Consider the following 14860-nt stretch of genomic DNA (forward strand, 5'->3'; position numbering starts at 1 on the left):
GAAAACAACATAGGCCCCCTGTCTTCTGAAGTCCAAAGAGAAAACTCTACTTTTATACAGCATTGGTTTACTAGTTATAGATATTGATGATGGTAAATTGTATATGTTTGAATTCCTTACTCACAAGATCAATTCACAATTGAGGTGTTAAAGTCAATTGAAACCACAGCGGACAGCCAATGATATTTTAGAGTTGGTAAAGACAATAGAGCCTTAGTTTTTGGATATGTTTCACATCCTTCTGTTGGTCTTATCTTGTCTGTTTCTGGCACCCCCTATCAAGTAAAGATGCACTATGGTTTAGGAAAATTTTTTTAGAAAAGTGTCACCACAGAAGCCTCACTCAGTTGGCTTGAGTATACATTGCTACAGTCACCCCAGCTTATCTCGTCTGTAGTAAGCAGAGTTGCCTCTGACAGTCTCACTGAAAGGTCTCACTTGACTACAACTGCCCCAGGCTATCATAAAGTCACAGAAAAGTACAAATCAGAAACAGGCCCCTTTAGCTTATCTTGTTTGTTCCAAACCATTTAAACAGCCTAGTCCCATCAACCTGCGCCCAGAACATAGCTCTCCATGCTCCTACCGTCCATGTACCTATCCAAATTTCTCTTGTACTCTGAAATCAAGCTCGCATGCACCACTTGTTCTGGCAGCTCATTTCACACTCTTACGATCCGCTGAATGAAGAGATTTCTCCTCATGTTTCCCTTAATCTTTTCCCATTTCACTCTTAACCCATGACCTCCAGTTGTAGTCCCAGCCACCCTCAGTGGGAAAAGCCTGTTTGCATTTGCCCAATCTGTACCCTTCCTAATTTTGTACACCTCTGTTAAATCTTCCCATTCTCTTCTACGTTCCAAGGAATAAAGTCCTCAGCTATTCAATCTTTCCTTATAACTCAGGTCCTTCAGTCCCAGAAAATCCCTGTAAACTCTGAACTCTTTCAACCTTATTTACATCTCTCCTGTAGATTCTAATGGTCTTCCCCGTTGTCCATTGCACCTTCAGACTTTGTGTCATCTACAAGCTTGTTGCTCCTGTTAACCACATTATCATCCAGATCATTGATATAGATGACAAACAGAAAAATGGACACAGCACCGATCTCTGTCACTCCACTAGTCACAGGCCTCCAGCCAGAGAGGCAAATATCTACTACCACTCACTGGCTTCTCCCAGAGAGTCAGTGTCTAATCTGGTTTGCTACCTCATCTTCAATGCCAAGCGATTGAACCTTCTTGATCAACCTTCCATCCTTGCCTAACCTTAGTTTCCACAACTGCAGGAAGATAATAATGGATTGGTCTGTGATCAAATGAAATTTAGTCTAAAGAAATGCAAGGTGATGCATTTAGGGAGTGAAAACAAGTTAAGACAATGCACAATAAATGGTGGATGTTGAACAGTGTAGGGGAGCATGTGCCTTTTGATAATTGGAGGATGGGAAAATTTGGTTAAGATACAGTGTATAAGATACCTTATTGGTTAAATCAGAGAATATAAACACAGGATCTTGTCAAACGCGGCTTGTATTTACTCCTAGTTCATTTTTAGCCAACATACCTCAGGGAAGATGTGAAAGTACAGAGCAGGATGCAAAGGAGATTTCTAGGGAAGCAAATCTTTACTTATGAAGAAGGAATGGTTACATTGGATATGTGTTCTGAACAACAAAGGAAGTTGGGAAATTTAGTCAACCTGATTAATATCATGAGAAGAGGGACAGGGAAGCGCTCGTTCTTTCAGCAGAAACACAATGTAGAATTTGGATTTTTGGGAGCATTGTTTTTAAAAAGAAAAAGTATTGAGGTAATTTATGCAAGAATTTATGGGTTTTCATTGACTTGTCTGGAAAAGTAATGAAGGCAGAAATGCTGAACCAATTTTGAACACAGGATGCCATAACTGTAACACACATAAAAGTTGCTGGTGAATGCAGCAGACCAGGCAGCATCTGTAGCAAGAGGTACAGTCGACGTTTCAGGCCAAGACCCTTCGTCAGGATTAACTGAAGGAAGAGTGAGTAAGGGATTTGAAAGTTGGAGGGGGAGATCCAAAATGATAGGAGAAGACAGGAGGGGGAGGGACAGAGCCAAGAGCTGGACAGGTGATTGGCAAAGGGGATACGAGAGGATCATGGGACAGGAGGTCCGGGAAGAAAGACAACGGGGGGGGGGGAACCCAGAGGATGGGCAAGGGGTATATTAAGAGGGACAGAGGGAGAAAAAGGAGAGTGAGAGAAAGAATGTGTGTATAAAAATAAGTAACAGATGGGGTACGAGGGGGAGGTGGGGCATTAGCGGAAGTTAGAGAAGTCGATGTTCATGCCATCAGGTTGGAGGCTACCACACATTCCACACATTTTAATTCCACATCCCATTCCCATTCTGACATGTCTATCCACGGCCTCCTCTACTGTAAAGATGAAGCCACACTCAGGTTGGAGGAACAACATCTTATATTCCGTCTGGGTAGCCTCCAACCTGATGGCATGAACATTGACTTCTCTAACTTCCGCTAAGGCCCCACCTCCCCCTCGTACCCCATCTGTTACTTACTTTTATACACACATTCTTTCCCTCACTCTCCTTTTTCTCCCTCTGTCCCTCTGAATATACCCCTTGCCCATCCTCTGGGTCCCCCCCGCTTGGCTTTCTTCCCGGACCTCCTGTCCCATGATCCTCTCGTATCCCTTTTGCCTATCACCTGTCCAGCTCTTGGCTCCATCCCTCCCCCTCCTGTCTTCTCCTATCATTTTGGATCTCCCCCTCCCCCTCCAACTTTCAAATCCCTTACTTACTCTTCCTTCAGTTAGTCCTGACAAAGGGTCTCGGCCTGAAACGTCGACTGCACCTCTTGCTAGAGATGCTGCCTGGCCTGCTGCGTTCACCAGCAACTTTTATGTGTGTTGCTTGAATTTCCAGCATCTGCAGAATTCCTGTTGTTTGCCATAACTGTAACCAGGCCTATTTGAAATGAACCTCAAATGAGGAATGCAACAAAAGGCATTGTGCTTGATAAATGTCAAAGCAAAATCATCTTCATTTTGTTGGTTTTAGAATTATTTATGGTTTCTTTTTTATTCTCCAGGGTGAGGTCGGGCCAAGAGGACCTCCGGGAGGCACAGGAGCAGTAGTAAGTGATTCATTGTTCCAATTAGCAATGGAGCAAACTCCTTTTTTGCTTTTGCACAGGCTGGTATGAATTTACCAATGCAAATTGGAGTTCAAACGCTTGAAATTCTTGCAATTGCCTAGATATTGAACAATGAGGAAAATGAACTTTGATGTGTAATTAAAATTATCCTTCCATTGAATTCAACAGGAAGTAGAGAAGATTTGTAAAGGCTAATCTACCCAACTTGTTTCAGTGAAAATCCTTCTAGGATTCAGCTTCTCCATCATCCTACTTTCCCTTTCCAGTGTAACACACTTTTAACAGTAATTTGGTCTTCATCCATACCTAACAGAATTAACTATTATATAAGACAAAATTTAAAGAGTAATTACTCAGGTTGAGTTCAGCATTTATACTTCATTTCCTCCTACTTGTTTTCTGTTAATGTGTCCCATAATTTTCTGACTTTTATTTTCTGGAGAGAACTGTTTTATGTTTCTACATGATTTTTCACCAGGACACCTGCATAAATCCTTAGACGTGATTACTTTGCATCTCTTTGCATTCTTTTTGTCATATGTTGAGTGGAAGAGTGATGAATTTCTGCAAACTTTTTCCTTTCCTTGTACTGCTGAAAGAGGCTATTTGGCTTGAAAGGTATGTTCCATTTTAATTATCAAGCTGGTCCCACACTTGCCCTCTCCTTTCAGATACTTATCAACTTCCTCTGAATTTCTCTTAATTCCTACCTTATCAGTACATTCTAGGCTCCAATAACTATTTGTGTGTAAAAGATAAGCTCTTCATTATCAGTTTGGATCTTTACCATCTTGCAGTTTCTTTTATTCCAAGAAAAAAATGCCCCCACATTTCCAGTCTATTTACATTATTAACATCCTTTGCTCCTAGAATTGTTTTAATAAATCTCTTACTAATTTTCTATGTCCCCTCTTTCTTGATCCTCTGAGTGGAATAGTTCCCCTTTGTCTACTCTGTCCACATCCTTTGTGATTTTAGGTACATCATACCATCTTGCAGTTTCTTTTATTCCAAGAAAAAAATGCCCCCACATTTCCAGTCTATTTACATTATTAACATCCTTTGCTCCTAGAATTGTTTTAATAAATCTCTTACTAATCATTTGCATCTATTCTAACATATGGCATTCAGACCTGCATTCAGTAATCCAGTTGTGGTTGAATGAGTGCATAATAAACTTCAAATTTATAGATTCATACAGCACAAGCCCTTCTTCCCACAGAATTCAAGTCACCATCAAACAAGCATCTATTTGTGCTGAATCCATTTCATTTTTCCCACATTCCTGCTTACTTCCTCCAGATTCTGTAGCTCAACTACAAACTTTGCAAAGGCCAATTAACCTACCACCAGTCCAGCTTTGGCTTTGAGAGGAAACTGGAACATCCAGAGGAAACCTATCTAGTCACAGGAAGGACATGCAAACACCACAGAGACAGCATTAGAGCTCAGGGTTACTGGAGCTGCAAGACAACAGCTTTACTACCTGTGCTGCTGTACCATCCCAGATATACTATTAAACCCCCCCCCCCAGTAACAATCCATTCCAGAATATTACCCCAGTCGCCTGGTTAGTAATTACTTCTGTATCGCACATTATTGCAAATGATTTGAAAATCCAATCACACATCAACTGCTTTGACTTATTCTGAGTTGAATGTTTACCTTTGAAAAATTTTAATAGGTTTGTCAAATGTAGTTTTCCTTACAGAAATGTGTTTATCTTCATCCAAGCATGTTATTTGTTCCTTCATTATAGGCTCTCACACTCTCCCAACTATTAGGCTTCAACTGTTTTCTTTCTCCTTCCTTTGTAAAATTTTGAAAGTTATCAAATACTTTCAGTTATTGGAACACATTCCAGAATCAATAGAAGATTTTATTGATTCTAGAAAGTAGATACCAGTATATCTACCTTCTTCATGTCCATCTCTTTTAAAGCTTAGGAATGTGGGTCATCATGTTTGGAGAAATACCTGCTTTTAAATTCCACTTATTTCTTGGAATTTCATTTTCAGTCTCTAGACGGCCCACATTAACTTTTGCTAACCCTTTCCTCTTTGCCTGCCTACAGGAGCTTTTACATTCTCTTTCCTGATAAATCTTATGCTGCACCTTTGAAATCTGATTTTCTTTCCAATTTTCAGGCTTTCTGTTCTTTTTGCTAATATGTAAATCTCATTCTTTGATCGAACGTTCCCTTGCTAACAGAAAACTGGAGTTGAGTTTTTGTACCTTAAAGTGGTATGTGTTCTTTAAATGTTAACCATTGGTTCTGAATATCTACCACAGCCAGCTGGTAGTTTGCTTTGCTTAGAGGGCCAAGTAGCTGAATTACCCCTGACTGCCAAACCTGACTTGGGATTTCATAATTGAAGACAGATTAGAATTCTTTATTTTGTACAAAAGTGAAGAATCTTTACTGGAGATTGAGAGATTATAACAATGTGACAGCTCTGGGCACTGAGAAAATTAGTAATTGAGTTATAGTTCTGAAATGTACTGAGAAACAGTGAAAAGCTTTTGTTTATATGCTATCTGGATGGTTCACTTCAGACATAAGTACATTGAGGTAGTACAAAAGGCAATATTAAAAAAATGCACAACTTCGTGTTAACAGTTATATAGAAAGTGCAGAGACAAACAGTTGTAACACTATGAATTTTGCAGATGATTCAGTCTGGCCTTCTGTTGGTTGTATTGGGAAATTAGGACGGAGAATTCTAACATGATTCCAGATGTGATCAGAAAAACGACGAGTTTTGTATGTTAATTAACAAAGGCAGTTTCTGCTGGTTGCTGATTTGGTGACAATCCAGTGGAAACCTGGAGGAGATATCAAGGCAGCACTTGATCAAGTATGGCATCCAGCAACCCTGATTAAACTGGAGACAATGGGAATCATGGAGTAAAAACCTCTGGTTGGAATTACAACTAGCACAGTGGAAGATAGTTGAGTCGGGGGTTAATCATTTCAGCCACAGGGCATCTCTGCAGTAGCTCCTTAGGGTGGTGTCCTAGGCCCAACCATTTTCAGGTGCTTCATCAATGACCTTCTCTCAGTCATAACGTCAGCAGTCGTGATGTTTGTTGCTGATTTGTGCAATATTCAGAAATTTGTGGTTCAGATAATGATGCATTCTACATTTGAATGCCCCATAACTATAACAGGCATGATAGGTGGCAAGTAACATTCACATGACACATGACACATGACAAGAAGAGAAAGTGCAGTTGTCACACCCAATGTTCAAAGGCAACTACCATCATTGAATTCCCCCATGATCAATATCCATTCAGCAGAAATAGAACTGGAGTAGCCAAATAAACAAGTCTATCATAGCGTAAGAGAGAAAAGGATTCCTTCGGCTGGTAACTCAACTTCTAACTCCCCAAAACCTATTCACTATCTACAGGGTCAAGTCAAGAGTGTGATAACTTACTCTCCACTTGCTTGGATGAGTGCATCTTCAACAGCGTTCAAGAAAACTGACGGCATACAGGACATGGCAGCTTCCCATCCACAAGCATTCACTCACTCCACCACTGACTCGCTTTCTAAACCAGCTGGAGCATTGAGGGCAGTAAAAACAAGGGAGTAACATCACTTAGAAGAAGCCTTCCAAGCATCACACCATCTTGACTAGAAAATATATCACTATTCCTTCACCGTCACTGGGTCAAGATCATAGTCCTCTCTCCCTAACAGCACTGTGGGTAGATCCACACTTCAAGGACTGTTGTTGTTCAAGAAGACAGCTCGATACTGCTTTCTCAAGCACAACTAGGGACGTGCAATTAAATGTTGCCTCAGCCTATGAAGCCCACATTGGATGAATGAATAGTTTTTGAAAAAAAAATGCCAGAGGGTTGTAGTTTCCACAGAGCATATGAATGACTTAATGTAGGTGCAGTATTTCATATGGTTGCTATCTATTCAGGAAGAAAGACGGGTCCAGAAAAGTGGATCCAAGAAAGAATTTTGAGTAGCAGACTTCAGCTGAGATACTACCACTGGCAGAAATCCAGCGACTTCCTCCAGAAGTGCAGATTTCATGTCCTGTGCTGCAGACACAGAACCCCCATTCCCTTCTGTTGCACATCTGTTTTAAGAAAACAGTTTTCATTAATCCCACACAAAGAGTACCAATGATCTCTTTTAATCTGATATCTTTTTCTCTCCTGCCCAAATAGGGCCCGAAAGGTCTGCCTGGTCCTCCAGGAGAGCCTGGTGACTTGGGACCAATGGTAAGCCTTTTAACATTATCATTTATATCTGCATTATACGGCATTTAGCCATTAATGCTACTGGTCTGATGACAAGTAACCAAGGTTATATTATTTGGAGTTCATTAACTTTTATATTAAGTGCACCCAGCTGCCTTCCTGTGCAACAGATAACACTTCTCTCTGCTATTAAATATAGGGAAATGTTGGAAACCGTGGTCCCGAGGGGCCACCTGGAAAACCTGGTGAAGATGTGAGTACCTATCCATTATTTTTTTTAAAAGACGTTCTTTTAATTCCTTCCGCTAAATGTTTACTGTTAACTGCTTGCTGGGAAGAAAGTTGGGCAGCTTTTCTCAAATTTGCAACCCAATTTTTGGACACATTCATCCTTTTCAATGTTAATACTATGAGTAAGTCTGAAAAATGCTAGAAGCATAAATAAACTATTAAAAAAGAACACGAGTATTAACATTCAAGTTTTTGGGAGCTGATAATAAACAACTGAAAGGGTTTGTATTGTTTTAAGTCACGGCCTTCCCACAGTGAATTTTCTTTATGAGATAGTTTGAATCAAGTTTGTTGGTAATAGAAAAGAAAGAGCATAGAGGGGTAAATTTCCACAGTGATTCTTTGAATTGTTCAACTTATTTCAGTGGCAGATTTGTAAAAACTCCTGAGAGAGTGGAGTGAATGTAGTCTATTTCATTTTCCTTGGTTTCTGCAACTTTTGCTCTCAGGAGGTGGTAGATGATTGTGAGGTTCCACTTGCCCCCAACCCAGCCACACCTGAAATTTCACTTGCATTTTGCAAATGAGGAATCAGGAGATTAGATGAGAGTGACAGATGTCTTAAAACATAGATTATATCTATTGAGCAAATAAAATCAGTGAAGTAATTCCAACAATGCTCTTCATCTTTGGATTGACTTTCTTCTCTCTCTGTAGGGTGAAACTGGAAAATCAGGACGGTATGGTGAGCAGGGATTTGTAGGACAACAGGTAATGTGATGTATTATTGAACCTGATTTGAAAAGAAATGATGACAGAATTTACTGACATCTTATGATAATGACATAATCTGATTTAAGTGATTATTTATTGCTGTTAAGTAGCAAAATTGGTATTGAAATTAAAGGGTACTATTTCCTTTCTCTGTAAAAGTAAGATCACTTAAAGAACAAAAAAAATTTTATTTAAAGGGGCATGCATACCAGAGTTCAGAGAAATGTCTGAAATAGTCTTGAACATTGATACTGGTAATATTATTTGGTGTGCAATAATTAATTTCATTGTTGCTAAGATATTTAAAAAGAAATGTTTAATACTGTAATACCATAATGAAGTTTTATCTTCAAACAAGATTCGTGTAACATAGCAAAGTTAGAGTTTTGGGATAATTGTCGCACCCTGTCTAGGTGTGAAGAGCTGCTGAGGTTGAAGAACTAATCAGGAAATAATTGCAATTCTTGTTCCACTCATAATTCACTGGCTGTAATGGTTTATTGATGGCTATCTATTAAGATGCATGAAATATCAAGTGTAACTTGGGAAATACAATTGTTAGAATCAACTAGGCTAGATAATTAAGTTTACAAACTGTTGTCTGTGAGATCAACAATGGAGCATTTTGAGCTGACTTTTACATCCTTTAACACTTCATTTCCTGCCAAGCAAAGCAGGTCAACCTGAAGTCTTTAACTGGACCCCAGTTACCCAAAATACTGGGTTGTGGTAGAAACTCCACTCATGCTGGCGGATGTTGGCAAAGTGGACCCAGCAGTGACCCTTTGAAAAGGCTACCATTTCTTTCCTTAAGCCAGCTCACTACTAATTCTGTTCTCTAACCGAGCTTGTGCATTAACCTATTGTGTCACATTGCTGATGTCCTTTTGGATACCTAGGTAAAAAAACTTTGATTAACTTAGCCAGGCTAGCCACTAAGTTACCTCAGGAACATTGAACCAGGTAGCCTTCTGAAATCCATGGTAGTTGTTTATTGTTAGGGCAAATCTTGACGCCTGGAATTGCTGATTCAGATCAGAAGCATCAGCCACTTCCATCTTGGAGCCCTGTGCACATGCTGCCGAAAATGGAGCCTTGATGGATGCCAGTGCATCTGCCACTGTTCTCTGTCCTGAGTTCCACTTGATATCCAGTTCCATCTCCTCAGTGAAGAATTCCCCTCTATGGTTCCATACCAGGCTAAACCCCATGTAGAAGCTATTCTCTAGAATCGCTTGGAAATTAGAAGGAAACGGGGAAGTCAGGTACTGATATTGTACTCTTTCTAATGTTTTAAATTATTTGTGTTTTACTGTGTTTTCTGTTTTTTAAAAATATTTTTTAAAAAGATGATTTGCATCCATTGTGATTGTCTCCAAAAGTTTCTCAATATTAGAAGCATATAGGAACTTTTAAATTCCAAATCAATTTTGAGATGAGTTCAGGTTCTACCCCTATCTTGCCTCCTGTTAAAATCTGTCATCTCTTTCTGGAGGGTGGGGAGAGGGGGGATCTACTTACCATCAGGCTTGCTGCACCCTACCAAGTGGATGGGGCTAACAGGGAAATGCAGGATGTCCAAAATCACCACCAGAAAGATGGGGTATGAGGCTCACTTAGTTTCTCATATTACAGCCAATCATTGATGGAATCTACCACCTTGCTGTTAACTTTGAGGACATTTGCTCACACTGATTCCAATGTCTTCTTGGTAATCTTTTGGATAAGTGAGGTACCTTTTTTAGGGTTAATATTTCTTTGTGCAGATATTTTAATCCATTTATAAATGGCTAAACAGACAAAAAGATATTTGATATAAAAACAAAATACTCAGCAGGTCAAGCAGCATTTGTGGGTGGATCAACAGAATCAGTCTTTGAGACAAATATAATAAAATTCCACATAACTGTCTCTTTATGACTCCATACATTATTTATTCAATCAACAGTATGTTAAGGTTATTTGTTTATTTGACTCATTACTGCTTATGAGGCCTTGCTCTGAATAAATTTGTTGCCAATTTCCCCATTTTACAACAGGGAATGTATAAAATTAAATGACAATGAAATGCCTTGTTGGTGAAAATTTCAATATGAACAAGCCCTTTTCAAGTTACATACGAGTCCAGCTTACGATCTTAACTGTTATTTCTCTTTCTTGACCATTCAAGAGAAATAAACAAAGTTATTGAAAGTGAATACTAAATGCAGTCCAGACTGTTAAATTGTTGTTTGCCTTTCAGGGTCCTCGCGGTTTCCCGGGTGCCCCTGGTTTGCCTGGCATCAAGGGTTTGAGGGTAAGTTAGCATAAAACAAAATCAATTTCAGTCAGACTTTTGTTGATTCATTCTTGTCGTTCTCAATAGGTTACTTTGTGTGCCTATCATGTGAGCAACTGTTTGCTTGATTAGGATTTATGCAAACTACTGAGTTAGTGATAAACAATTATTTAATGGAAAGACTTTGATTTTTTTTTTAAACTATTTTTCATAGGGACACCGTGGTCGTGAAGGACGGAAAGGTGAACTTGGGGCTCCTGGCCAGAAGGTAACAATACAGTAATGAAATGATTTACAACCTGACTGTACTACAATGTTGTAATGCAGTAGATGTATAGTCATACTTTATTGATCCCGAGGGAAACTGGGTTTCGTTACAGTTGCACCAACCAAGAATAGAGTATAGATATAGCAATATAAAACCATAAATGATTAGATAGTATGTAAATTACGCCAGGAAATAAGTCCAGGACCAGCCTATTGGCTCAGGGTGTCTGACCCTCCAAGGGAGGAGTTGTAAAGTTTGATGGCCACAGGCAGGAATGACTTCCTATGACGCTCAGTGTTGCATCTTGGTGGAATGAGTCTCTGGCTGAATGTACTTCTGTGCCCAACCAGTACATTATGTAGTGGATGGGAGACATTGTCCAAGATGGCATGCAACTTAGACAGCATCCTCTTTTCAGACACCACCGTCAGAGAGTCTAGTTCCATCCCCACAACATCACTGGCCGTATGAATGAGTTTGTTGATTCTGTTGGTGTCTGCTACCCTCGGCCTGCTGCCCCAGCACACAACAGCAAACATGATAGCATGAATGTATGGCTGACAGATTTGCCTAAAATCCCTTTCCCATCCACTTTAGCAGTTACTAATGAATGTACTAAATTATTAAGGAAGAATTTTAGGCAAACCTATTAGACATTTGTGGATGGGCACCTGAGGGCATAATCCTTAAAGCCATACTTATTGAACTTTGAATAAAGTTTTGAAGTACTAATTTGCAACTATTAAGCACCAAAGAAAAATAACAAAACTTTAAACCAAATTGTGCCAAACAATAGTTCAGCATTTCTCTATTAATTTTTTGTAGCCTGGGGAAAATGCACATGCAGGACAACAAATACTTTTTTGAGCCTTTAATTCATTTTTTAGATGTTTTAATGCAGAAAGAGGGTATCAAAATAAAAATAACAAAATGAATTTTAAAAAAAACACAGTTCCTGCCGTTACAATTTCTGCTTAATTTCTGTCCACACCCTTGTTACATATGCATAGTAGCAATTCTAAAAAAACAATGCAAACAACTTTAGAATCCCACCAACCCTGTACCTTATACACAACATCAAAAATGTGCATAATTACATCTCACCTTAACTAAATTTGGTGCAGACATGCTTAACTTCCAAACACATCCAGGATGGACCTTGAAACGAGTTCTCCTCACTCACGCTACATGAACAGAGATTAACACATTCACATTACTCCGTTACGTTCATACTTGGTCACGAAACATTAAAGAACGACAAAAATAAACTTTTATAAGAACTTTTACGGTATATTGCCTTGTAGTTAAATTACTAGAAAGACTAGATTACAAGGCCGATAAGCAACTTTGGACAACCAGCTATTCAATGCCAATACTTTCCTCGTGAAAATATTTCCTCATCATACGATTAGCACTCAACGTCGTTCTAGAACATTGTTACGCTTCTTTCTAGTCCACACGTGCATTATGACATCACTATTTTCTCTTAAAAGCATAGGCAGCTATTTTAGTATTTCCAGGGTGAATACATAAGTGCACTTTGTCAATAAAAACTTGTATTCTACTGTCAACTGGTTATATTACTGCAGCTTACATTGACACCCATTATTTTCATCTTGTGATCAAAAAGTTATTAATGGAGATGTATTTGGTTCTAGTTTTACTTGCAAATGTTGCACTTTCCATTCAATTGCCTCATTATGGAAATCTAGCTCATGGTTGTGTTTACATCAATAGCTGTTTAACAAGTAATGTTGTGTGATCCTGTTTTCTACACCTGCTCTAGGGTGACCATGGTTCTGTTGGTGCAATTGGAACTCCAGGGTCTTTGGTAAGTGGTCTGCTGGGAACTGCCCACGAAAACAAAACTATCTGATTAAACCTAAACATGTTTTATAAAGTTGAGGACTGGGCTAAATGAATTGAAAAGAAACGTTGTCATCTTACTTATAAATTGTAAAATTAACAATGGATCAGAATGAATCAATGCAATTAAAAATGAAATGGTTTTTGGTACACAGGACACCAGGAATGAATACAGATTTTGGTTTAAAAAAAACAGCATTTAAAACAAATGTTATGAAAATAATGAGACATAAAATGGAAGTAACAAAAGAGGTTAACAAAATCAAGGAGGTGTCATGAGGGGAGGATTTCCAAAGACACCTTTTAAAATAGTGCTATACCCTATCTGTTTATCACAGTATAATGGGATAGAAGAGGCGGAAGTTAATGGGGATTGGTATAAATAATTCACATCATTATTTAAGACAGAAGTAAATCTTTCTTTCATAAATGTTAGAATATTCTAACAAATAAAAATGTATTGAGAAGCTATATCAGTAAAGAAAGTCTTAGTACTCCTTGTGCAGGATGGCCTAAAACCTCATTTGCGGGTTGAGTCCGTGGTGAGGAAGGCAAATGCAATTTTGGCATTCATTTCAAGAGGACTTGCATATAAAAGCAAGGATGTGATGTTTAAACTTTATAAAGCACCGTTGAGACCTCACTTGGAGTATTATTAGCTGTTTTGGGCCGTTTATCTTAGAAAGGATGTGCTGAAACTGTAGAGGGTTCATATGAGCTTCATGAAAATAGTTCCAGGTTTGAACAACTTGTCATATGAAGAGCGTTTGATGGCTTTGGGCCTTGTATTCACTGGAATACAGAAGAATGAGTGGTGATCTCATTGAAACTGATTGAATGGTGAAAGGCCTTGATAGAGTGGATGTGGAGAGGATGTTTCCTATGGTGGGAGGGTCTAAGACCAGAGGACACAGCCTCAGAATAGAGGGGTGTCATCTTAGAACTGAGATGGGGAGGAATTTCTTTAGCCAGAGAGTGGCGAATCTGTGGAATTCCTTGCCACAAGCAGCCGTGGAGGCCAAGTCTGTAAGTATATTTAAGACAGGTTGATAAGTGGTCAGGGCATGAAGGAAATCGGGGAGAAAGCAGGAGATTAGGGCTAAGAGGAAAATGGATCCGCCATGATGAAATGGCAGAGCAAAATGGCCTAATTTTACTCCTATGTCTTATGGTCTAGTTAGTAACCAATAATTAATAAATCTCTAAACATAATTTATTTAGCTCATTTCACTGATCTTCATAACAATAAATTTTCTGCTTGAAATTAAATAGTAGAATATCCTAATTTATTTAAAATATTGTTTTAAATGTTCATTATTGTGAGAATATAGCATCTTCAAGTATGGTATATTTTCAGTAATCTAATATTTGTACATTTTAAGTGTGCATTTGGGTAAATGTATTTATTGGCATGCAGTAATTTCTGAAGCTTTATAACGTCTAACTACAACCTAATGGGAAACCTTGTCCAAGATGTGATAACAAAGAGATCTGTATGAACTATTTGAAGTAGACTTACACTGCTAAATCAACTTGGGCTGAGTTAAAATTAGTTCACTGGAAAAAAAATGTTAACTTTAATAGAATGGACGGATAAAATAGCTGATGAATATGGTAAGCAGTAATTTATTCAGAAATTTTCAATATTTTTTAACAGTAGAAATGGTGTAAGGAAAATCAAAGACAATTCTCCAGAGTTCTTGCTCATTTTATGTTGCATGTCAGGTTAATCACCCCCATCCCCCCCACCTGACTCATCCACCCCCACCAGGAATTTGATTCTAGATAGTGAATGCCAACTGAAATGCATATAAACAGCTGTGAAGCTGGAAATGCAGCTGCAAGTAAAGAAAGGCACTCTCATTAGAAGTCAACTGGCAGAGGACAGCAACCAGAATCAGCTTGTCCCACGGGCAAGTGTTGTAAACTCGGCCAGCTCCATGATGGACACCAGCCTCCCCCGCGTCAAGGACACCTTTGAAAGTTGATGCCTGCAGAAAGGTGGCATCCATCATTAAGGACCCGCTTCACCCCGGACATGCCCACTTCTCATTGCT

General features: G+C 38.9%; 1 protein-coding gene across 1 annotated transcript in view; it reads left to right on the top strand.

The window, feature by feature from the left end:
• LOC134348514 (collagen alpha-2(V) chain-like) overlaps nucleotides 1-14860 on the top strand; it is a 296032-nt gene that overhangs the window by 155925 nt on the left and 125247 nt on the right. Inside the window, exons 9-15 of the mRNA XM_063052002.1 lie at nucleotides 3094-3138; nucleotides 7354-7407; nucleotides 7586-7639; nucleotides 8335-8388; nucleotides 10634-10687; nucleotides 10884-10937; nucleotides 12724-12768. Of these exons, the coding sequence (XP_062908072.1) occupies nucleotides 3094-3138; nucleotides 7354-7407; nucleotides 7586-7639; nucleotides 8335-8388; nucleotides 10634-10687; nucleotides 10884-10937; nucleotides 12724-12768 (360 nt within the window). The remainder of the gene's footprint in view (nucleotides 1-3093; nucleotides 3139-7353; nucleotides 7408-7585; nucleotides 7640-8334; nucleotides 8389-10633; nucleotides 10688-10883; nucleotides 10938-12723; nucleotides 12769-14860) is intronic.

The sequence above is a fragment of the Mobula hypostoma genome, chromosome 6, assembly GCF_963921235.1.
Source record: "Mobula hypostoma chromosome 6, sMobHyp1.1, whole genome shotgun sequence".
Classification (NCBI taxonomy): Eukaryota; Metazoa; Chordata; class Chondrichthyes; order Myliobatiformes; family Myliobatidae; genus Mobula; species Mobula hypostoma.